General features: G+C 37.9%; 1 protein-coding gene across 2 annotated transcripts in view; it reads right to left on the reverse strand.

Moving 5' to 3' along the window:
- Positions 1-24,450, reverse strand: part of LOC148372175 (poliovirus receptor homolog) — a 234,246-nt gene that overhangs the window by 107,246 nt on the left and 102,550 nt on the right. For both annotated transcript variants that reach the window (XM_088326788.1, XM_088326787.1), the window contains exons 3-5: positions 21,978-22,227; positions 4,263-4,556; positions 4,045-4,162 (exon numbers count right to left, since the gene is read on the reverse strand). In XM_088326788.1, the coding sequence (XP_088182914.1) occupies positions 4,045-4,162; positions 4,263-4,556; positions 21,978-22,227 (662 nt within the window). The remainder of the gene's footprint in view (positions 1-4,044; positions 4,163-4,262; positions 4,557-21,977; positions 22,228-24,450) is intronic.

The raw sequence follows: 24,450 nt of genomic DNA on the forward strand, positions 1-24,450 counted from the left end.
TTTACTCTCCTGGATTTACTACACTCACGGTTGTAAGAAAACCATGGTTACGTATCATTATTGTACGTGATGGCTGCAAGAGAACTTAGGTGAGCTATGCGGCTTTATATTTTCCCGGTATCTTGTTTTAGCACGATCTTGATGTTTCTGTGATAAGTCTATTTTTAAACTAAATTCAATTGAAAGTGTTTATTGTCATATGCACAGTAAAGAACCCCGTTTCCCTGCACAATAAAATTCTTACTTTGCTGTCCACACAGTTGCCAGCAAAAAATAAAATAGAAACTAAGAAATGTTTGGCATTTCTTGAATCCCAAGACTTTAACCTTCCGAATGATATTTGGAACGATTCATTTGAGTGATTGGTGACATCGTACAGACACTGTTTCCGTACATGTCTGAGAGTATTTGCTTCTTTGCAAGCTTTCGGAATGTTAAGGGGGTAATAAGTTTGACTAAACTATCTGACTGTTTTGTCGACGTTCCCATTGTAGCGCCTTATAATCCGGTGCGCCTTATGTATGGAAAATATAGGACCAAAAACTATTTTTTGGGGGTGCGCCCTATAACCCTTATAGTGCGAAAATATGGTACAATATATTTTATCTATTTAATTCAAGTTTTGGGCTATCTTCATATATAGTTCATGTTATTTTAAACGGTTTATTCATATCTATCTTTGTATATTTGTTGATTTATTCATTCATATATGGAAAACCAAATTTGTGTGTGCCTTATATTTTCAGACAAACTGTTGACATAACCAGCCACTAAATCACAACCAAGTTAAAGATGTTTATATATATTTTTTCTCCCCCTTTTTTTTGCACAACCGCAACATTTAAATTTTATTAATTTTTGATTCCGTGCTTTACAGAAGCAGTAAGTAAACCACAACATCATTATATATACATGACAAATTTATAATATACAGTAATCCCTCGGTTATCGCGGTTAATGGGGACCAAAACCACCCGGGAAAAGTGAAAATCCGCGAAGTAGCGACGCCCCTTCAAAAATGGTTGATAAAAAAAAAATATATACAAATGTTTATTATTTTATTTTATTTTATTATTATTTTGTAGACCCGCGAAGCTCTGAACCTGCGAACGTGGAACCGCGAAGTAGCGAGGTCCCACTGTATATCTCCACCGCTTATCCTCAGTAGGGTCGCGGGGGGTGCTGGAGCCCATTCCAGCTATCTTCGGGCAGTGGGCAGGGGACACCCTGAACTGGTTGCCAGCCGGTTGCAAGGCACACAGAGAAAAAACAACTCACTCGCTCATTCACACCTAGGGACAATTCGGACTGACCAATTAACCTAACATGCATGTTTTTAGAATGTGGGAAGAAACCGGAGTGCCCGGAGGAAACCCAGGCAAGCACGGAGAACATGCTAACTCAACACAGGAAGGTTCAATCTCATGACCTCAGAAGTGTGCCGCACACGCGCTAACCACTGCCCCGCCGTGCTGCCCATATTATATATATATATATATATATATATATATATATATATATATACACACACACAGTATACAAATTATTTATAAAGCATTTTTTATGTATTATCTATTTAATAATAATTCTAGTTATAAATGGAAAACCAAAGGTATGTCTGCGGCTATATCCAGACCAGGTTGTTGACAAACTATTAGTTTAATTTATTGTACTTTTTTTCTTTTAAAAAAAAATCTCTTTAGAAACTGAGAGTTAAAAATAATTTCCGTTTATTTTTATTTTATCTAAATTTTAAAATGAGTATATTTTAAAGTATTCATTTATGTATTTCATTAAAAATACCGTTTCTGTCGGATAAATAATTACATTGATAATATTGACCTAAATCTGTGAGCCTTCACATAAATCAACTCCCAGAAGGTTGCAATTTGATTTCATGTTTCAACTATACCAAACCGTGATGGAGTAAAAGTGGGAATTAAAAAAAAAAAGATAAAAAAAGAATAAAATAAACGGTCCAAAAAGGGTTAATTTAGCTCTAGTAATTACACATTAAACACGGCGTGTCTACAAGGTGGAATTAAATGGAATTAAATTAAGTGCATCTTGCCTTTTTAATTAATTTCTGTAGAGAAACATAAAAATTTATGTGACGACATTTGGCTTTTTTTATACAGCATGTTTGTTGTCTGGAATGTGAATTTTCATCCTCTCACTGGACCTTTTGTGTTCCCCCAAACAAACATGCAGTGCATGAAAAATGCTGTACAAATAGACTGCGGGATATTGCGGCAAATCAGAAAGACTTCACGCAGATTTTCATTTGCAACGTGAGCTTTATCCGACCTACATGATCTTATTTGTCTGTAAAGCATTTTTTCCCCCGCTTTCCTCACCATCCAATATTGAAAACGGCGACATCTAAGCCCGACGTCTTCTTTTTTTCATTTTGCAATTTCGGAACTTTCAGGTGATTATTTCTTCAAATGAAGGCACACTCGGTAAGGAATGAAGAAAGTCGAATCGTATTGTGGTTCTCTTTGGTGAAGGGTTAAATGTGGAATTGGAGTCCATTATGAGAAATGATATGACTATTTCTGTAATTGTGCCATGGCAGCAGTCATATTGAAAATAAATTATTTTTAAAATGGTGGTTACAGCAAACTCCAGAGCATCAGTGCTATGATGTGAGCACAGCTGCAGACAAAAGAAAGCTTACGGAGAGTCATCAAAACAGACCAGAAAATCGTGGGCTCCTCTTTTTGACCTGCTGCCCTCAGGGGGGTCAGTAAATACCTTTTTGCCTGGCCTGCAACTCTTTTTTGCAATCATGTCCACCATAAAGTGAACTGCACTCGTGCAACTGCAAATCATAATCTGCAATTGCATATTACTGCGAGGGGCAGGCAGAGAGCACTTTTGTAGAGTGTGGGGGCTCTTTTTATGACGTTTTTTTTCCCGCTTAAAATGAATTGCGCTCGAGCAGCCGCAATCCATTTTCCCTCAATCCGATATTGCGATTGGCGGGGACCGGCCGAAGGCCCTTTAGTTGGGAGGCATGACTTCTGCCTAAAATTAACTCCCGTGTTTGGCTGTGATCCATTATCCCCGGTCAATTATTGATGAGAGCAGAGGCTGACAAAGTACACTGTTTAAGGTTCAGGCCACTGAAGCATGCTCTTGTGGCCAGCCTAAAATCGTGGTGTGTGGTGCAATGGCTGAAAATTCTGCTACTATTCCTTTCAGTGTGAATAAGCCTCGCTCGGGTCCCTTTCCTCACATTGGTTAGTTTGTGCCTTGCCATAATCATATTTGATTTCTATTACAATTTATTTTGTTTATATTGTATTTTAACAATTGTTGATGTCTGTGCATTAGTTGTTTTGGGTTGTTGGGTGGGACCAAAGGAGGGAATTTTATTGTCTTATTGTAAACCGAATGTCTTTATACAGCACTTCGAGTTGCAATTTATTGCCTATAAAGTGCTTTACAAATACATTTAAGTTGATTTGAATGGAGACAAGAGGGCTGCACAATTTTGGGAACAAACCCAATTGGGATTTTTCAAACCAGTTTTGCAATTTTGCAGCAATTTTCGGTTTTAAAAGAAATGTGCATTTTCTGTGGTAGAGTATTTATTCATATTGATATGCCATAACCTTAAAAAACATCACCCAATTCTGGGAAGCTTTGTTCGGGTTTCTGTTTGCTTAAACGAGGCTCACACAAGGCTATGAATGGCATAGCGGACTGCTTGCAAATGTTGCCTCATTTTTATTGGCTAGTGCCGTTAAAACATGCCTATCATTGGCTGGCGCTATTCAAACCCAAACTGACAATTCTGGTGAGCCAGTCATTCCATCACTCACAAACATGCAACTATAAATCCTTGAAAAAAACGTCAGTGTCTTGCGATCACAAAATCACATTGCGATAGCGATTCAATTTAGGTTAATCGTGCAGCCCTATAACACAATCCTAACTCTAATTGAGGAGGAAGAAAAAACAGACTAAAATAATTCAAATTAAAGGGGAAGGAAGGAGAGCCAGAAATAAAAACGTCATGGATGAGAAGGTACTTACGACTTCCATAGGACCGTCGTCGGTACTGGGTTGCCAGAAGCTTGGCAGGTGAGTAGAACGTTGGTACGGCCCACGTACCAATTATTGTCGTAACCTACTATTGTTACCTGGGGGGCGTCTGGAGAAAAGGAAAGGAAAGACGGGAAATGGCAAGGTACAATGAACACGGGTAATTACGTTACAAGAGAGCTGAGTTGAGAAAAAGTTGTGACACTTACACAAAACTTTGAGTTTCATTTGAAAGCTCTCGGGCGTCGTGTGCGTGCGGTGTGACACCACGCAACTGATGTCTCTGCCGTTATCGGCTGCACCAGGAATTAAGCGATATTCGCTGATAACCGACACGGTGTTGTCCTGGCCCGGCTTGGAGGTAGTGGTGTCGTTGCCGTTGGCGGTGGTCACCCAGTGGATCTGTGCTGCCGGGCGGCCGTTCAGGGACTCGCATCGTGCCACCACTGTGGCCTTGGTGCCAGCTTCTACCGTCAAGGGGGATGCAGAATTCTGAGGCTTTGCTGGAGAGGAAAAGATTCAATTTGATGTTAAAGATACAATCAAAAAGATCTTTTTCCTTCAAAGCCAAATTTTCCAGTACCATTAAAAGAAAAAAAATCCGTTGTGAATCTTGTCACAAATACATCTGCGATTTATTCATACGATTTATAATTTTGCATTTGCATTTATCAAGACATATGATTTTTAGTCCCAATATAGGTATTGGGTAAAAATGGCTGTAATACGTAGGATTATTTTTCAGTTGCAGTATGTTCTTCTCATTAAAATCTTGGACAGTGAAACGCTACATTAATTTCTTGCATGGCCCGTAATAATTATCCATAATGGATAACAAATCCTTGCACTCATACACATTTCATAGTGCCGTGCTTATGTGTATCGTGCACCTGTCCTTTTGGGCAAAACCTGTAGGGGCGATGACACATCATAAGACAATGCCATTCAAACGAACGAAACCTGCCGCTAATCACAAAGGAAAAAATGCAATCGAAAAGCGAAGAGCAGACTTGGTGAGGAACATGGTAACAGTTTCAAGCATTAACAAGGACTTCACCCAAAGTTCAAGCAATTTTAATTCCTTGAAAAACAAAACAATAATAATAATAATAATAATAATTTCCTTGTATTGTCATTCTGTGTAACAATGTACACAGAACGAAATGTCGATTGCACCTGACCCGTTGTAGCGAGCCGATGCAGCCGCAGCCAACAGAGGGCGCCGCCGACCACTTTTTAAGTCTTAGGAATGACTCGGCCGGGGCGCGAACCACCGACCTCCCAGTCTCAAAGCGGGCGCCTTACCATCTAGGCTACTGAGCTATAACATTCCAGCATTTTTAATTATTTCAAGCACTCAAACAAACTCTGGTATATGTTGAAAAATATTACATGCGCTGTGGGTCTAGAGAATTTAGTCTCAATGTTTAGTAAAAAAAAGGGGGAATCCCATTAACACAACATGCGAGGCCGGCTCCAAAACAGACATGTTTTAGCTAGGGAATAGTAGCCTTTTGTTCATGTTTTTCATCAAGTGTCATAGTTGGTATAAATTTTGTTCGGCTAGCTCCAGTTAGCGAAAGGGGGTGCTAATGGCTTTCCTGTTTTTTTTTCTTCCTGTTGGCACTTGTTGGATGCTCATAGTGGGTTGTTTGGCCAGCTAGCTAAGCTTTTGCGCCGGTTTTGCTATGTTCACTCCCGGCCGGCTTCACATCTCTCACTAAAGCTGTTGCCGCTTTTTGTTGTTTGTTTCCCGTTTAGCCTGGCTGCTCACTATGTGTTGTTTGGCCAGCTCACTCAGCCAGCCTCGTGTTTTCCGCCGAAGCCGCAGCTTCCTTTCGTTGATCTTTCCCAGTTAGCCCCCATGGGCTGCTCCTCATGTTGTTTTTTTCTTGTAAGTTATCCCCTTTTTGGCTGCCCGCCCTTTACTGTACCGTTACTGCATCCACCCACGACACAATGCTTATGCATTGTCCACAGAAACTACCGAACTGTCGTTTAAAACACTCACAACCCCTTCGACTAATTAACTCGTGTAACAATATGGTGACTGGCTTACATGCGTGTCGGTGTTCCTCACATGACGTCACAGCTCAGGAGCTCAGAGACGAGACATGCCGTCTTCAAAATGCATCATCTTGGCAATTATTTTGAGTTTACAGTACAGGAAATTGATTCAGGACTTTGTCCGATGGAGCGACGCGAACCACCTGCACCTAAACACCACCAAGACCAGAGAGATGGTGGTGGACTTCAGGAGAACCAGAACTCACCCGGTTCCTGTAACCATCAAGGGAGAATGTGTAGAATTTGTCCAGACCTACAAATACCTGGGTGTGCAGCTGGACAACAAACTGGACTGGACTGCCAACACAGAAGCTCTATGTAGGAAAGGGCAAAGCCGACTTTACTTCCTCAGAAGGCTGGCCTCCTTCAACATCTGCAAAAAGCTCCTGAAAATATTCTATGAGACAGTAGTGGCAAGCGCCCTCTTCTATGCGGCAGCGTGTTGGGGAGGCAGCGTCAAGAAGAAGGATGCCTCTCGTCTCAATAAACTGGCTAGGAAAGCGAGCTCTGTTGTGGGCAAAGAGCTGGACAGCCTAACAACAGTAGCTGAGAGACAGGCACTGAAAAAGCTGAGGTCAATCATGGACAATCCATCGCATCCGCTTCACAGCATTATCTCCGGACAGAAGAGCAGTTTCAGTGACAGACTGCTGTCACTGTCTTGTACTACGGACAGACTGAAGAGATCTTTTCTTCCTCATGCCATGAGGCTCTTTAACTCCACCCGGCAGAGTAAAGGCCCACATTAAACCACACCACCTACATTGGATATTACCGAATCTTACTGCATTATGTGTTCTGTGTAGCACTATTTAGTTACTCTATATAACATGCTAAAGTGGGCATTTGCACGTCACACTGGGTATTTGTATATTGTATTCTTTTGGCTTTATTATTGTATTGTTCTCAGCTCAGGGATGCTGCTGGAAATGTGAATTTCCCTTAGGGGATGAATAAAGTATCTATCTATCTAAATATATATGTATTGAATTTACACAAAAACCATGTACTATTTACTCCCATTTTGCATGTATAAGAATTTTGGAATACAGACGCTGCCCAACCTACGAAGAGTTAGGTTCCAGATGATCGTTCGTAAGTTGAATTTGTTCGTAAGTTGCTTCAGTGCTATATTTTGTATGTTTACGGTTTATTGTAGTATGTTTAAGGCTTGTATAAGTAACATGTAATGTTTTGTGCTAAAAAAAAAAACCATTTAATAATATAATATGCGCTAAAAAAGATAAATAAAGTGAGGTTTTACTTACATTTGCGCTTCAAGAGGTCATACCTTTGTGGTAAAGAGTGGGCGAAAAAAAGCTATCCAAACATTTTCTCAAACACATCAAGCTTTCTTATTCCACTTTAGTTTCAAAAGTAACAGCACGCCTCTTCCTTACACTTTACACAACCATATTGAATGGATGCACAAGATATTAAACAATAAAAACGTCAAAGTTCTACAGTATACATTGTTATGATTACACACGAACCAGGAAGTAGAAGACGGACTTGTTCTTCGGGGTGGATACTGGGTTACCTCTTACAGAACCACGCGGCGGGAAGAAGCACTACAGTTCTGCCCTCTACTCGGAAAAAGGTGGACACAATACAAAACCCAACTTGCAGCAATGTCCGGAGATTTTTCGACATCCCGAGCAAAATGATCGTATCTACCGTTTTGCATAAGTCGAATGTTCGTAAGTAGGGGAGCGTCTGTACCTTGAAAGTCGCGCTTGAACTACAGTAGTTCATCTACAAAATACAGTAGATTCGAGGGTTATTGAGTCCCCTCTTACGATGGTTACACCCTACAGTGTGGAATAGGATGTTTTCTGCCCCTCTTCATGGCATTTTCCCCACGGCAGTTTTCCCTCACTGTATCGCGGTTTACATTTTGCGGTTTAGCTACTTCAGATTTCCATTTTGAATTGTGTTCTGCATCCTGATTTGCTGAATAGTCATCCTACCCCTTTTCTGCATGTGCGTCATAACCGTGGTCTATGTTGTAAACGTACGTAAAACATGATTACGTAAATGCAAATCTTTTTCAATTTCGAGTTTTCTCTAAAGGCCATCATGTCAACAGAACGCTCTGGAGTGACAAAAGCACCAAAAGGCAGATGCTTTTAATTGCCGAACAAGTTGGATTTATCGACATTTTAAAGGAAGGTAAAAGCTTTTTTAATTCACTTTTTTTTTTTTTAAATTCGATCTGCAACCTTAGTGGAAATGTTTAAATCTAAGCTTAAAAGACATTTCTACTCTATAACATATGAATAACCTATACTTTATGTTGATAATATGTGTATCATTTGCCCTCATGTAGGTTTTAGATGAGGGAATGGGGTCATAATAGTCTGTAATAATAGTTTGCAATAGTCTTTGATCTGTGCAGCCCTTTGAGACTCTGAGATTAAGGGCTATACAAATAAACATGACTTGACTTGACTTCTAATAATGATCAAATGATGGGGACAAAATATAAAGTAAAAAAGGGGATTGTATCCGGAAATCATTTTCAATCCTGTTTGGAATCAACAGTGCAACATAGAGGCAAAAGAAGATGATCATTTTTTAAAATCATAATTTGAAGTGTATTTGTAAAACATGTTTATAAAGTACAGTACTTTATTTTTTAATTCTAATTTGACAGTGCAGAAGTTAAAAAAAAAAAGTTTATAAAGTACAGTAATGTATTTGTTAAACTATTGCTTGAGCCTGTGAATAGGGTTCTTTTTTTGGTGTCAATGTATATTTGATAGATTTCTCCAGCAGATTTTGACCATCAGAGGTCCTTTCCAGAAAGCAAAACCCGCAAAAAACAAAGGATAAGTGTATATCACAACAAATAATTCAATGCGTCAATAAAATGTACAAATTCAAACTTTGAAGTTATTACGCATATAAGAATTTGTATCTCTAACATGCCTGTCTGTTTTTTTTTCGATATTATATACGATGCTGGCAAGCTATAAGGAGTGTTTTCGTTTGCCCGCGTCCCTGCGTACTAGACGCATAATTTTTGCTGGGGACGCATCGTGTCAAATCAACGTTTTTTGACATAAAATTGTCATTATTACCAGATTACTTTTTTTTAAACAAAGGTTTACCGCACTCCCAAATTTTCATCAGGCAGATCCGCCATAGCTGTTTTGGTCTCGCGGTTCGAATTTTCGTCTGCACGCTGATGAAATGAAATGAAATGATCTGCATTTATATAGCGCTTTTCAAGTCAATGACTTCCCAAAGCGCTTTACATTGTGCTTCACATTTCCCAATAGCGGCCGTGATCTGTGCAGCCATGCAAGGCGCTAACCTGCTTATTGGGGGTATTGGGGGTTCAGTGTCTTACCCAAGAACACTTCGACAAGTAACACGGACAAGCCGGGATTCGAACTGGGATCCCTTAATCCTAAAACGATCGCTCTACCTCCTGAGCTACTGCCGCCCCAAGAGAGATCTCGTTGCTTCGACATTACGTCATTGTTGTGGTGCTCGTCGTCGAGGGAAGGTGAAGGTTAAGTATGCCTCCGAAAAAACAGTATTAGGTGAAAATCAACACAAAATTGGTCATTTCTTTAGGGTCAGTAATATGTCGAAACATAATGCAGAAAGTGATAACAACGGCAATAATTCCGGCACGAAGAAACGGCGGAGAAATCGCCTCGGCAAGGAAAACGACGAAAGAAAATAAACAAAAGAAAATTAGCAAGAAAAGGACTTTTCTGCCCAAATGGACTAAATTATATTCCTGGTTACGTTATGAGGAGGATGATAATGGATTGGACCTTGAGAAGGCATTACAACTGTGGCGGGACAGCAAACCACGAAGAATTTATGAAGTGGAAAATCTTAAATGATAACTGCTTTGTATTACCAATTAACTGTGATGATTAAAACTGCATCAATATATAAATTAATATTTCAGCAATATTATTTTGTATAATTTACAGTATTGTGAACTGAAGTGATAACTGTTTTGTATTACCAATTAAGTGTGATGATTCAAACTGAATGAAAATATAGATTAATATTTCAGCAATATTATTTTGTATAATGTACAATATTGTTGTGAACTGAAAAAATTTGAAGTGATAACTGATTTGTATTACCAATAAACTGTGATGATTAAAACTGAATGAATATATAGATTTATATTATATATTTGTCGACGATTTACCAATTCAACCTCGATAACACTATATTTTGGGGACCCATAGATCTCTGTTGGGACCCATAGATTTTTGAGCATGCGAGTCCCCGGGACCCATCACTTTTCACAGGTAAAATGAACACTGTATAAGGTTATCTCAGCTGTTCTAAAAATACTTATGTCCATTTTTAGGGGATTTTTTTTTTAATCGGTTTTGTGTGTTAATCGGTTTTATATTTAAAATAAAAGAAGTGCAAGAATGCCCCAAAAATGTTAACACATACTTTTGAAAAATCAGTGAATTTGTTTTTCTTATTTTGTAAGTATTGTTTTAAATTGTGTTTTTACATTTTATTTTTAATAGAAACAAATTGTCTTTATTGTCATTGATTGCAAGGTAGTTCACAACGTTTACGAGATTAAAGGTGCCACTACGATACATAATGATAAGATGACATGTAGAGGAATTACAAACCACAATATTATAATAGTAATATCAATAAAAGATAATAACAATGTTTATAAAGGGCAACAACTTTTTATAATGTATGTCACTCATGCTTAAGAGTGAAAATCTTTAGAGAAAACGTTTTTCAATTGTTTTATTTATATTAGATACAGTAGTTGCTATGGAAACAAGGAGCAATGTTAAGGAAGGTAAGTGTACCGTCTCATTTCCCCCAATTACACGCTTACTCAGCTCATTATGATTTATTGCATCACTCACCGAGCGAACATTTCTCATTATCTTTGTTTCGTCGTCTAATGTGTTCATGTGTTGCTAATTGTCACTTGTATGAAAATACAAAATAACCAAATTTCAAATCAGTAACCATGAACAAAATGTGACATCTTCAAAGAGGAATTCTCTCTCAAAAGGAGGCTTGCACATTAAGATCAATACTCAGTCTACAGAGCTTCTGTGTTTAGAAGCAGGGCCAACGGTGCAGACCCAAGGTTAGCCCAACAGTTGCATGGAATTAACAAGAACACAATTGATCTGACGATAGCACTTATGCCGGCAATTAAGCGGCGGCTGGGACGGGCTTTTAACCTCGGGAAGAGGGCAAGGCGCCGCCGGTGGGAACGCCGTGCTTCTATGAATATGGAAAAAGGGGCAATTGATTCGGATGCATGACAAAATCTGAGCAGAGCCAGCCATGGTGAAAAAATGAGCTACGAGTTAAGGAACAACTGAACGATAAGCTATGAGGTTTACGGTCGTTTTAACGGGTTTTATGTTTTTCCCACATCATGTATGAAGTAATAGGACTTTCTTTAAAAAGCATGTAATAAATTGTTTACAGGGTTTGGACACCTATTCCATGGAAGAATTCAAGCACTTTTCAAGAACTTTCAAACAAATTTTTCAATTTCTTCAGCACCATTCAAAGAAAAAAAATCTAGTGTGAATCATGTATTTTGCAGAGCCACAAATGTATCTGCAAGTTACATATGTGATTTTTAATCTTGTGTGTGCATTTATCAAGACATATGAATTTTAGATCTTGAGTAAATCACAAATATATTTGTTTTTGAGACAAATCTGCCCCCATATAGGTGTTGGGTAAAAACAACAGTAATTTATAGTAATATATAGTTTACATTTTCAGTAGAAGAAAAATGCATCAGTATATATTCATGTTATGCATGGCCCATAATTAATGTCCTTAATTGATACGTAATGCTTGCACAAATACGAATTTCATAGTGCCAGGTTTAGGTGTAGCGTGTACCTGTCCTCTCGGACGCCACCCGTAAGGGGAAAATTACGCTATATAGGACAATACCGTACAGACTAATAATGCCAGCTGCAGTTAATCATGAGGGAAGAAGAAATGCAATGGCAAAGCAAAGCCACTAGAGAGCAGTATAGGGGGGCATTTTAAAGCAGACTTTGAGAAATATGGCAATGTCAAGCATTTAACAAGGACTTCAACCAAAATTCTAGCACTTTTAAAATGTTAAAAGCCTAACATTAAAATTCAAGCATTTTTTAATAACAAAAGATAACAGTTCAAGCTTTCTTATGTCTATATCGCCACAGAGCTAAATTTTCTGTGGGCCTTCAAATAGGAGTTAAAATGGAAAAATTGGCTGGCACAGACACTTTCCATCTAAGAAAAACATCTGGCAATAAATGAGTTAAACAGAAAATATATTTTATAATTGAATTTTAAAAAAGGAAAAAACTAAAATATGGAATCATTTTGATTAAAAAAAATAGAAAATCAGAAAAGAAATGCAATAAATTAAAATGTGTTTTTAAGAAACAAAGTTTTTAAGATGATTCAAAGAATAAACTAAAATATTTGGAAAACATTGAAATATATTCTTTTTAAAAAGCCCTAAAAGGGATTCAAATTATTTCAACATAAATTAAAAAAAGAAAATCCTAAAACCTCTTTTAAAAATACAGAAAAAAATATGAACAAACAAAAATATATTTGAAAAAATTCAAAAAACGTTTTTTTTTCCAGAAACCAGAATGAAAATGCAAAAACTGGGAAAAACTGAAGAAGAAAAAAGATTTTGGAAAACAGAAAAGATATATGTGTATTTCAAAAGACTTAAGTCAAGTCAAGTCATTTTTATTTGTATAGCCCTAAATCACGAAGAGTCTCAAAGGGCTTCACAGAATATTACACTATATTACACAGACTATTTTTCAGCCGACGAGAAGAGTAGGTTATTCATATGCTATGGAGTAGAAGTGAGTTTTAAGCTTAGATTTAAACATTTCCACTGAGGTTGCAGATCGGATCTCAGGGGGAAGAGCATTCCACAGCACCGGTGCCCGGAACCAGCAGAACACTTCTTTGCTCTTGGGATCACCAGAAGACCGGCACTCTCAGATCGTAGGCTTTGGACCGGGACATAGGGGGAAATCAGATCTGAAATATAAGAGGGAGCAAGTCCATGTATGATTTTGTACAATACTAAGAGAACCTTGAAATCACATCTAAGGCTAACTGGGAGCCAATGCAGGTAGCCAAAATGGGTGTTATGTGATGGTACTTTTTTGTCCTAGTTAAAAGCCTCACTGCGGCATTTTGTACCAGCTGAAGAGACTTGATTCTAGACTTCGGGAGACCAGAGAGCAGTGCATTACAGTAATCGAGACGGGAGGCAACAAACGCATGAATTATAATTTCCGCATCCGACTGAGACAGTATTGAACGGATTTTACGAAGATGGAAGAAAGCGGTTCTAGTAATTTTCTTTACATGCGTTTCAAAGGATAGATCAGGGTCAAATATGACACCTAAATTTTTAACTGAGTCACTCTGTGTGATGTGACATTTGTCAATGTTCACAGCAGTTTTTGAGAATAAGTCACGGCATTTAGATAGACCAATGACTAACATTTCGATCCTTTCAGAGTTAAGACGCAAGAAATTGAGTGACATCCACTCTTTTATCTCAATGAGGCAGGCCTCCAAATTTCCAGTTTAGTGTGGGAGATTCCTCCAACGGAAGATATAGTTGAGTGTCGTCTGCGTAGCAGTGGAAGCTGATATTGTACTTGCGAATAATATCACCTAATGGAAGCATGTAAATGCTGAAAAGAAGGGGGCCAAGCACTGAACCCTGCGGAACAATTTAGAAAAATTAAAAAAAAATAGACTATATAAAAAAATGATAATACAATTTAAAATAATAATTTAAAATAAGTCCTAAAAAGTAAAAATAAAAATTTCAACATTTCTAAAAAGAAAAAATATTTTAAAAACACAGAAAAATATAAATGATAAAATAATGAAAAATTTTGGAAAACTAAAAAAAAAAAAAAAAGATTTTGGATAACAGAAACTACAGTGGGACCACGCTACTTCGCGCTTCGACGTTCGCGGGTTCAGAGCTTCGCGGGGCTAAAAAATAATAATAAAAATAAAATAATTTATTTTTATTCCTTTTTTTTTCAAGCATTTTTGAAGGGGCGTCGCTACTTCGTGGTTCCACGTTCGCGGGTTCAGAGCTTCGCAGGTCTAAAAAATAATAATAGAATAAGAAAAATAATAAAAAAAATAAGCATTTTTGAAAGGGCGTCGCTACTTTGCAGATTTTCACTTTTCGCGGTTGGTTTTGGTCTACATTAACCGCGATAACCGAGGTCCCACTGTATATCCATTTCAAAAGATTAAAAATAGTTCAGAAAAAGTAAACAAGTATTTAATAAAATAGACTATCAGATATTTAAATTCAATTCTTTGCTATACGTTTCCATAACAAGGAGCCATTTAACTTTAGAAATATAAAAGCCCTTGGTCGTGTTACACTAACAAATCCATGAAATATTAGTTATTTTTGTGCAGCAGCAGTGAATTCCACACCATCGACCAAATTGTTCACAGCTAATTAATCGATTATTATTCCCATTTCTAAAGCAGACAACTCAGTTACAGATATTAGTAGATAATATAGATGTTGCATTTCTTAATCACACATACACACGCTAGTATAATTAGCGCTTTACGCATGCTTGTTTCTGCAAACCACTCGAGCAGATGCGTAATATCCGAAGTTCATGCATCGCACACAAGCAATTATCCACTAAGTCTTGCAGCGCAAACGCTTTGCTCTTTCTTCTAGCCGGCCGCAAAAATGTAACGTCTATTACCTGCTGAACAATACGGTTAGGACTATGAGATATGTTTTAAGGTGGGGGACGTAAACCTGTGTTAAATAACTAATGTGCTCCAAACTACCAACACTAACCGGTAAAAACATAAAATTTTTACCTGTATATACTGTACATATTTACATTACTAACAAAATAGTATGTAGTATGTGCTACATTTGTGTAAAATATGTGTATATGATTAAGATTATAAATAAATATATATGTAAGGAAAAAAAATGACATTTCTTTGACCTTTGGAGTGACGTAAATTGAGCTGGTGCAGTGAAGTTAGTGGGTGGATGCAGAGGGGGAGGACACAGCGGATCAAAATTAAAACTGATTACCAAAATTCCACTTGCGAGGATTGTCATGCCTTAAGAAGATTTCCTTGCTGATTACCTCCTTATATGTAATAAAAAAAGGATTATCATTTGGTTTAGGCAATGCTATTTAAATATCTGAGCCTGTAAAAATAAACGCGTCAAAAGAGCGCTTTGACCGATAAACTACATTGCCCAAGATGCCATGTCACCTACTAGCCTAATGTACTGGACTGTCTCAGAAAATTAGAATATTGTGATAAAGTTCTTTATTTTCTGTAATGCAATTAAAAAAACAAAAATGTCATACATTCTGGATTCATTACACATCAACTGAACTATTTCAAGCCTTTTATTATTTTAATATTGCTGAATTTGGCTAACAGCTTAAGAAAACTCAAAAATCCTATCTCAAAATATTAGAATATCATGAAAAAGTATACAAGTAGGCTATTCAACTAATCACCTGAATCATCTAATTAACTCGAAACACCTTGCGAGGTTTCCTGAGTCTTAAAAACACTCAGCTTAGTTCAGTAAACTAAATCACAAGTATGGGGAAGACTGCTGATCTGACTGCTGTCCAGAGGACCATCATTGATACCCTCCATCAGGAGGGTAAGACACAAAAAGAAATTTCTCAAAGAGCAGGCTGTTCACAGAGTGCAGTTTCAAAGCATATCCACAAAAAGTCTGTTGGAAGGGAAAAATGTGGCCGGAAACGCTGCACAACCAAGAGAGACGCAGCCTTAACAAAATTGTGAAGAAGAGCCGCTTCCAGAATTTGGGGGAGCTTCAAAGACAGTGGGCTGTAGCCATAATACAATACAACTTTTACTTATATCTGTACATTCGAGGAAACTGTGCGGGTCAGATGTATCGACATTTCGTTCTGTATACACGTGTACTAGAATGACAATAAAGTAGATCTGAATCTGAATCTGAATCTGGAGTCCAGGTATCAAAAGCCACAGTTCACAGACGTGTCCGGGAAATGGGCTACAATAGCCGTATTCCCATGGTCAAGCCACTTCTGAACTCAAGACAACGGAAGAAGCGTCTGACTTGGGCTATGGAGAAGAAGCACTGGACAGTTGCAGAGTGGTCCAAAGTCCTCTTTTCAGACGAAAGCAAGTTTTGCATTTCATTTGGAAGTCAAGGCGCCAGAGTCTGGAGAAAGGCTGGAGAGGAGCAAAATCCAAGTTGCTTGAAATCCAGTGTGAAGTTCCCACAGTCAGCAATGGTTTGGGGAGCCATGTCAGCTGCTGGTGTTGGTCCACTGTGTTTCATCAAGTCCAGAGTAAATGCAACTGTGTACCAAGAGATTTTAGAGCACTACATGCTTCCATCTGCTGAAAAGCTCTATGGAGATGAGTATTTCATTTTCCAGCATGATCTGGCACCTGCCCACAGTGCCAAAACCACCAGTAACTGGTGCACTGACCATGGCATCACTGTCCTTGATTGGCCTGCTAATTCCCCTGACCTGAACCCCATTGAGAATTTGTGGGGTATAGTTAAGAAGAAGATGAAAGACACCAGACCTACAAATGCAAATGAGCTGAAGGCCGCTATCGAAGCATCCTGGGCATCAATAACACCTCAGCAATGCCACAGGCTGATTGCCTCCATGCCACGCCGGATTGATGCAGTAATCCGTGCGAAAGGATTTCCAACCAAGTACTGAGTGCATCAATGGACATTTTCAAATGTTTGATTTAGTTTTGCTGTTATCAAATTATTTTTTTACTTGGTCTGAGGAAGTATTCTAATATTTTGAGATAGGATTTTTGAGTTTTTTTCAGCTGTAAGCCAAAATCAGCAATATTCAAATAATAAAAGGCTTGAAATAGTTCAGTTGATGTGTAATGAATCCAGAATGTATGACATTTTTGTTTTTTAATTGCATTACAGAAAATAAAGAACTTAATCAACAATATTCTAATTTTCTGAGACGGTCCAGTATACTTTCATATTAGTACAGTACATTTCCAGCAATGGTCTCCCGGTGCGTCAACCTGATTTTATCATGCAACCTTGAAGATTCAGCTGTGTTCTAATCTAATGTACAGAAACGTCTTCTTTTTGCCTTGTAATGCGAGTTTCAAGACGTGCCTATTATCGCTCCAAGTTCCATTTCGCAAATTCACAACCCTATCTTATAGAAACCGTGGGAGAGAGCTTCCCTAATCAAATGGTCCAGAGTGCATTCTGTTTTACTTTTACTTAGTTTGTACTTTGTAATAAATGTCCTCAACTGAACTGCTTCTCTCCATCACTATTTTTCCTTCATCCAAATACTCTGTCCTGGAAAGTGAACACACAGCGAGATACGGATTGTCTTACGCCTACAGATCCAAAATACTTTCAAGAGATTTTGCTGTTTTATTATACGGCAATAACTCTATATACAAGATTACTTGTTCCCTGGCTCGAGCTCGTTTCTAGAATTGCTTGTATCATGAGAAAATGTTCCCAATACAAAGACAAAAAGGCATTGTGGGAGGTAGCTCAGCCTAAAGCATGTCGGCATCTTCATCATACAGTGCTGAAAACCAATAGCAGACCAGAGCAATTGCAGACAGGCATTTTAATAGACGCAATTCGTCATTCGTGTGCCCTATTCGTATGTATTGAAAACCATTGAGACAACTTGCGATTATCACGTTTTAACTCTCCTCAGCCTCGCTGTCCAGCCTCACTGCATGCCTTGGAGCAGCAGGAGCTCAGGCGGTCATGAGCTCGTCTTGGAATAGACAGGTCGCAGGTTTGATTCCCGGCTCCTCTGTATTATATGTCGAAGTGTCCTTGGGCAAGACACTGAATCCATACGCCCCGGTAAGCAGGTAGTTGCCTTGCATGGCTGACACTGCTCTCGGTGAGTGAGTGTGTGTGAATGGGTAAGTGTGAAGCACATTGTAAAGCGCTTTGGAAGGTCTTCACTAACTTGAAAAGCACTATATAAATGCGGACCATTTACATTGGACACATAAAAGAATACAGTACAAAAATACAGTCCTGTATCACACTTTCTTGCATAAATGAGATTGAACTGAACGAAGAGACAGAAAAGCATTGTGGAAGGTTAATAGCTAATAGCACGAGGGTATCTTCATGATAACGTGATGCAAACCAAAAGCAGACCAACATTTTATACAGGGATCAGAATGGAGATTTTCATTTTCAGCTGAAATAGCCAGGGTCCAGGAATAAAGCAGGGCAACAATGCGGCCAATTTTTCTAACGGCCGCCAGGGTGCGCCAGAGCAATAAAGGAAAGAGTGAGACAGTCGGATTTTGAATTTGTTTGCTACGCAGGAGAAAAAGTGAAAAAGTCGGAATGCCTTTGGGGTTCAAAAACAGCGGAAATCCGCGGATCCGCGGAAAATTCTGATCCCTGTTTATATGACTTTGACCTATAGACAGACATCTTGGCAAGGTGACTTGTAAATTTTGGAAATGCAAACTAATTTGTTGCTGATGTCATATAGTGGGGGTCGTTAATAAACACCTGACTCCACACCGCAACGGGAGAACATCATAGGGCGGGGACACCATAACCCGGGGGTCTACTTCATTAAAGACAATATGCCTTATGTGCAGCCCCTTCAAGGTTTCTTAATTTCCCCATGCTGAGTTTTTCCTTGCCCTCATGTAGGTTTTAGATCATGACATGGTCTAATAATAGTCTGTACAGCCCTTTGAGACTTCTTGTGATTAAGCAATATAAAAATAAACCTGATATAAAAGTGAGTCTTGTAGTGCAACTATCCAGCTAGAAAACATAACTGCTAAATCATGTGTATGACATTTTTCGTCAACAGCTCAAAATTTGTCCTTTGATTTGCTTTAGTCCTACGGTGCCAGTGAACCAAGATCCAAAAATTGACTAAAGGCTGTGATTAGATGGCTAACCTCACTCGCTGGACTTTTCTGGTATGTGTTGTTTTTACGGAGCGGTTGCAGCATTCCACAAAATTGCGAACTCGAAATTGTGCATGTATTTGCTTTGACCAGAAAAGAAACACAAAAATAATCCCTGAGCTCACCGGCATGACTTGACTGAATCACAGTAATTTGACAACACTAGCAAACATGATAAATGGCTTCATAAACTATATTTTATTGGCCGCACTGAACGCCGCTATTGAAAAGTACCGGTTGTGAATGTAAATTGCTATGCAGATATACTGCTCGCAGTTACAGGAGAAGGGCCAATAAAAATGATCAAAACTGCCAGAAGGGATTAGCTCCCATGTTAGGGAATGTCGTCTCAAAAATAAGTCAGCAAATTGGCTAATCACACTTGTCAAAAATGCTTTTCCTTTTCCGTTTCACTTTAAAACTTTAAGGTCAGAGATCATGGAACGGAGTTTTTTTTTATTGGTTTTAATATAATTCCAGTATTAAACACTTTATCTATGGTATCATTCGCAGTTACCAATTCATTGACGTATACATGCAGGGAATAGTTATTCCAGTTATGTAAAGCCACATAAACTTGCACAGAAATTTGACTATATTCGCATGCAGTCACGCAAAGTTAGCATTTTCCAATATTGCTGGGAGTTCTGGTCCCCATTAACTGCAATAAAAATGAAGGATTACAGTATACACATTCAACTAATTCGAATGAATTGTGCACAAGTGCAGTTTCCTCATCTGGAATATATTTATGCCAAAAAACACTAAGGGATGCACACAAACTCTGGTTTACTTGCTAGAAAGGGTTTGTGTCTAATGGTTTATTTCTTCTAAAGAATTTAGTTTTACTTTCTGTCCCGACGGCAAAAATCTAAGGGAAAATAGTGAAAATAAATGTCAAAAATGGGAGATGGGGGAAAAAATATTATACGAACAGCTCAGAAAGCTGATAAATTCCAGTTAACAATAGTCCTTAAAGTACTTTTGGTTATTGGTCAAAATTAGTTTTTACTAGAGGAAAAAGGGGGTAATAATGTGATAACATTATATTGATAGTAATAATATATATAATAATATATAAGAGGATAATATATAAGAAAAAAGGAACTTCTACTTCAGAGTATCCTTCACTAACTAAACCAGCAATCTTTTTTTTAAAGGAGGAAGCTATTTTTTTGTTATGTGTATTACTATGTAATTACAATGTTACATCAAGATTGTAATTAATGAGAAATAGGGTGTAAATGAGCTAAAGAAACATCGACAGTTAGAAAAAAAAAATTCCCAGAAAATATCAATGACCCATCTGAGTTATTTTCAGAACCAGTCCAAGGCCCGTTCAGGTGTTCTTAAGGGGCTACAGGGTAATCACGGGCAATGTTCCTTGTAAGCTTCCATGGGTCTGAGCAATAACACAAAGTCTTTGGGCATCACTTGGCAGAACGGTGAGCAACATTGAACCCAAGTGTGGCAACCAAATTATTAGCAAACATGTCCAAAACGTGGGATCAAATCAAGTTACATTCTGGTAAAAAGTTCTCATCTCATCTCATTAGCCGTGCCGCTTATCCTCATTAGGGTCGCGGGGGGGGGGCTGGAGCCCATCCCAGCCACTTCCAGGCAGTGGGCAGGGGACACCCTGAACTGGTTGCCAGCCAATCGCAGGGCACACAGGGACAGACAACTCATTCGCTCATTCACACCTAGGGACAATTTGGACCGGCCAATTCACCTGAAATGCATCTCTTTGGAATGTGGGAGGAAACCGGAGTGCCCGGAGGAAACCCACGCAAGCACGGGGAGAACATACAAACTCTGCACAGGAAGTCTGGAGCTGGATTTGCACCCACGACAGGTTCCAATGACATGAACTGTGCCGCACAAGCGCTAACCACTGCGCCGCCGTGCTGCCCTGGTAAAAAGTTATTTTTTCAAATTTTAATGATTTGGCTAATGTAATATTGGAAATGTTTCACTGGCTACTGCATCAGTTGTCTTCACAACAACTATTACATAAGATTTAAAGAACAAAGGAAAAATGAAGGATAGAAAAACATTTTTTTTTAAAAAGTAAAAAAAAAAATAGAGGGAAAAGTAACAAAAGAAAAAAGGAAAACAAGTCAAAAGATAAAAAAAGAAGAAAAAAAAGAAAAAAAAGAACGAAGGACAGAAAAAGACATAAAAATAATACAATTTTAAAAAAGGGAAAAAAAAAAATGGAAGTTGGGGTGTGTCTTTTGAGGTGTCTTTAAAAGGTTCAAAATTAAATATTTTCTCTATTAAGTATGTGTTTGCAATGCCAAACTATGTTCAAAGACATTTTTTTCACAGCACCTACTTGCTTTAATTTAACTTTCATCATCTGTGTTCCGACCATGGAGCCTGTTAATCTGGAGGGAAAGAGGCTGGGGGTAGGGTAGAAGAGTGATTTCACGTGGACGAAAATGACGTAGCACGAAAATAGTGGCAGTAAGAAAAGGACTGTTTCAAATACAGTCCAAATGCCAACCCAAATCCCCAGAAGACGAAAAAATAGCATCTAAGAGAGTCATACAAAACAAGCTTGACAGAGGCTGCATTTAGGATTTTTGCCAGAAGATGGCGTCAGCAAGTAGTATATTTTGTAGTTACGGACACCACCTTCAAGTACTATTTTTAGCTGAAATGTGTCGGATTACTGAGCTGTTTGACTTATTTCATGGATTTATTTTCTTATTTTCCTTATTGTGTTCCCCATTTTTCTGGTTTAATTCAAAACCATTAGAAAAAAGACTGGATTCCTTTGGAGACTTTTGGAGATTAAAGGCTCCACAAATAAATGTGACTCGACTTACTGAGCATGACGAGTTGCGTGACGCCTTGCTTGTGTCCTCCGGGGTAGGAAGCAAACTCGCAACTATATTTTCCTTCGTCCGTCATGCGAACGTCACTGATCTGGATGGAGGGGTTGTCCATGGGAGGCGGGTTTTGCATAAAAGTCACCCTGCCCTTGAGGGGCGAGTCCGGGAAGTTGGGATCGAACCTGGGGTGCAAAACGGCGATGTTCACCCTCTCACCGTCTTTGGGCTCGTAGATCCACGAGACCTGAAAGTGGAACGCCAAATAAGTTGTAACAGTGTGTTCGAGTTTGTTTTCTCCCTCAAATCTTCTCTGACAAATCAGTTTAAATTGCAGTTGGAATAATACTTATTAACCGGCCACAATCGTGACAGATATAGAAAAGAAGTTCATAAAAACAATTAAAAAAATAAAAATAAAAATAAAGTCAAGGACCAAAAAGTACTCTAATACTGTTTTTAAAATTAAATTTCTCAGACTCCTGATCCAGTTTACATAAAATGTTTTTGGCTTTTTTGTTTTTTATCCAGGAGAGGAAAAACGATCATTTTAGTATTATTTTAAGTGAAGTTTGTCATCTTGACTATTTATCTTCTAGGAAAGTAACCATCCATACTATTTTCAAATAAAATTTATCAGTATAACCAATTTTAATTCAATATTTTTTTCTTTATTTTTTATCCCTTTCGCCGTAATTTAACATAATTTTAACTAACCTAAATTTTGAAAAAGTTTAAGCAAATATCGTCATTCTGTTGAAAAAAATATTTTTAATTTTACGACTACTGTTTTTAAGTATAATTTGTCAGTATGACCAGTTTAAATTTTTTTTTTACATTTTTTTCTGTTTCGCCATCGTTTCAGTAATGTAAAAACTTAATTTTACTATAATTATTGAAGATTTTTAAGCAAATATTGTTATTTTGTTGATAGAAAGTTGTTTTTAACTTAATTTACCAATCATATCAATAATTTAATTAATTTTGTTTTGAAATAATATTTTCATTTTGTTTGTTACAAGAAACTTGGTTATCTGAATTGAATTAATTTGTAACAATTTCAGTTTTGAGAGAGACTACATTTTTTCTTTATAAATATAAATTTACAGATTTTATCTTAATAATTTCACAAATTTTGGATAGGACAATGTTTTTTCTATAAATGTTGCTATATTGCCCAGGACAAGAAACTTGTTTATATGAGCAATCAAACATTTTATTAATCATTTGAATAAACTATGCTATAGTTAAAAATAGTTTACTAAAATATTAAAACAACAGGTTGAGAAGAGTGTTTATCCTTTAAACAATCACCGCACCACAATCAATAATAAACAGTTTGCAACTAATAATATAGGATGTACTGTGTATTGCTCAGTCTTAATTGCGCTCACTCACATTTTAAAAACAGGTTAAGATGCTCAAATGCGTATAACGCGCACTCGTGTTTGAAGCAGACGCCTAATATTTGTTGACACTTTAACACCATTTTAACTTTGCAGTTGGATGTGAAGGGAATTTAATTGAACCTGGCTTGAGACGGGGCGAGGGCGCCTAATCCTAACCACTGTCCTTCAAGTGGTATAAAAGATGTTTCAAACGGAAATAGATTCAACTAATTATCACAATATTTTTAGTCCCGTTACGAAGAGACGAAAATATATTTCTTTGTGTACTTCACATGTTGCAGTGACAATAAATGCAATTCTATTATTGCATTCTTTTCTAAGCACTGTACGTGCTTAGATACTGCTGGAAGTGTGAATTTCCCTACGGGGATGAATAAAGTATCTATCCATCTATCTCTGACAAATTTATTGTCATTGTAAGATGTGAAAAGCACAACGAATACAACATTCTTACCATGACTAAAATGAGTGTTATTAAGAGATAAAACGTAATGCCTTTTCATCTGTCATCTACATCACTGGTGGTCCATTGGTATGAATTCGCCCCATTCGCAATGATCGCAGCAATGCTTTAGGGCTAGGACCTTTGCTTGGCCTTTTGGCTGAGAGTAAGTGTCCCGGCTCCTAGGCTTTGTAGCGTATTATGAACTGACCGATAACGGATAATGGATAATGAATAACGAAGATAGAACAATAACCCTTAAAAACCCCAAAACCCCCCTCACACAGCTGTGCCCTGGGTTTGATTCCTGCTGTATCCAATGTTTTGCAATTGTGTTCAGAATTTTTTTTTACGATTGATCAATTGGTAGGACCTCATGTATAAAGCACACCCACATTTTAAAGTTTTTTTTTTTTTAGTTAAAAGAAAATGCGCGTTAAACACGTATAAATATAGTAAAAGCAGGCTTTAGGTCACATCCATTCATCACTCGCGTGATAAAATGTCTCAGTTTTTCCGCCGACTGCATAGAGAGCACCGAGAACACATAAATGGAACAAGTATGAATATGGATGCGAGTTTTCAGGAGCGGCACGTCATCCCAGCCTCTTTTCTCCCT

This window comes from Urocampus carinirostris, chromosome 2 (genome assembly GCF_059441175.1).
Source record: "Urocampus carinirostris isolate Australia breed hairy pipefish chromosome 2, RoL_Ucar_1.0, whole genome shotgun sequence".
Taxonomy (NCBI): domain Eukaryota; kingdom Metazoa; phylum Chordata; class Actinopteri; order Syngnathiformes; family Syngnathidae; genus Urocampus; species Urocampus carinirostris.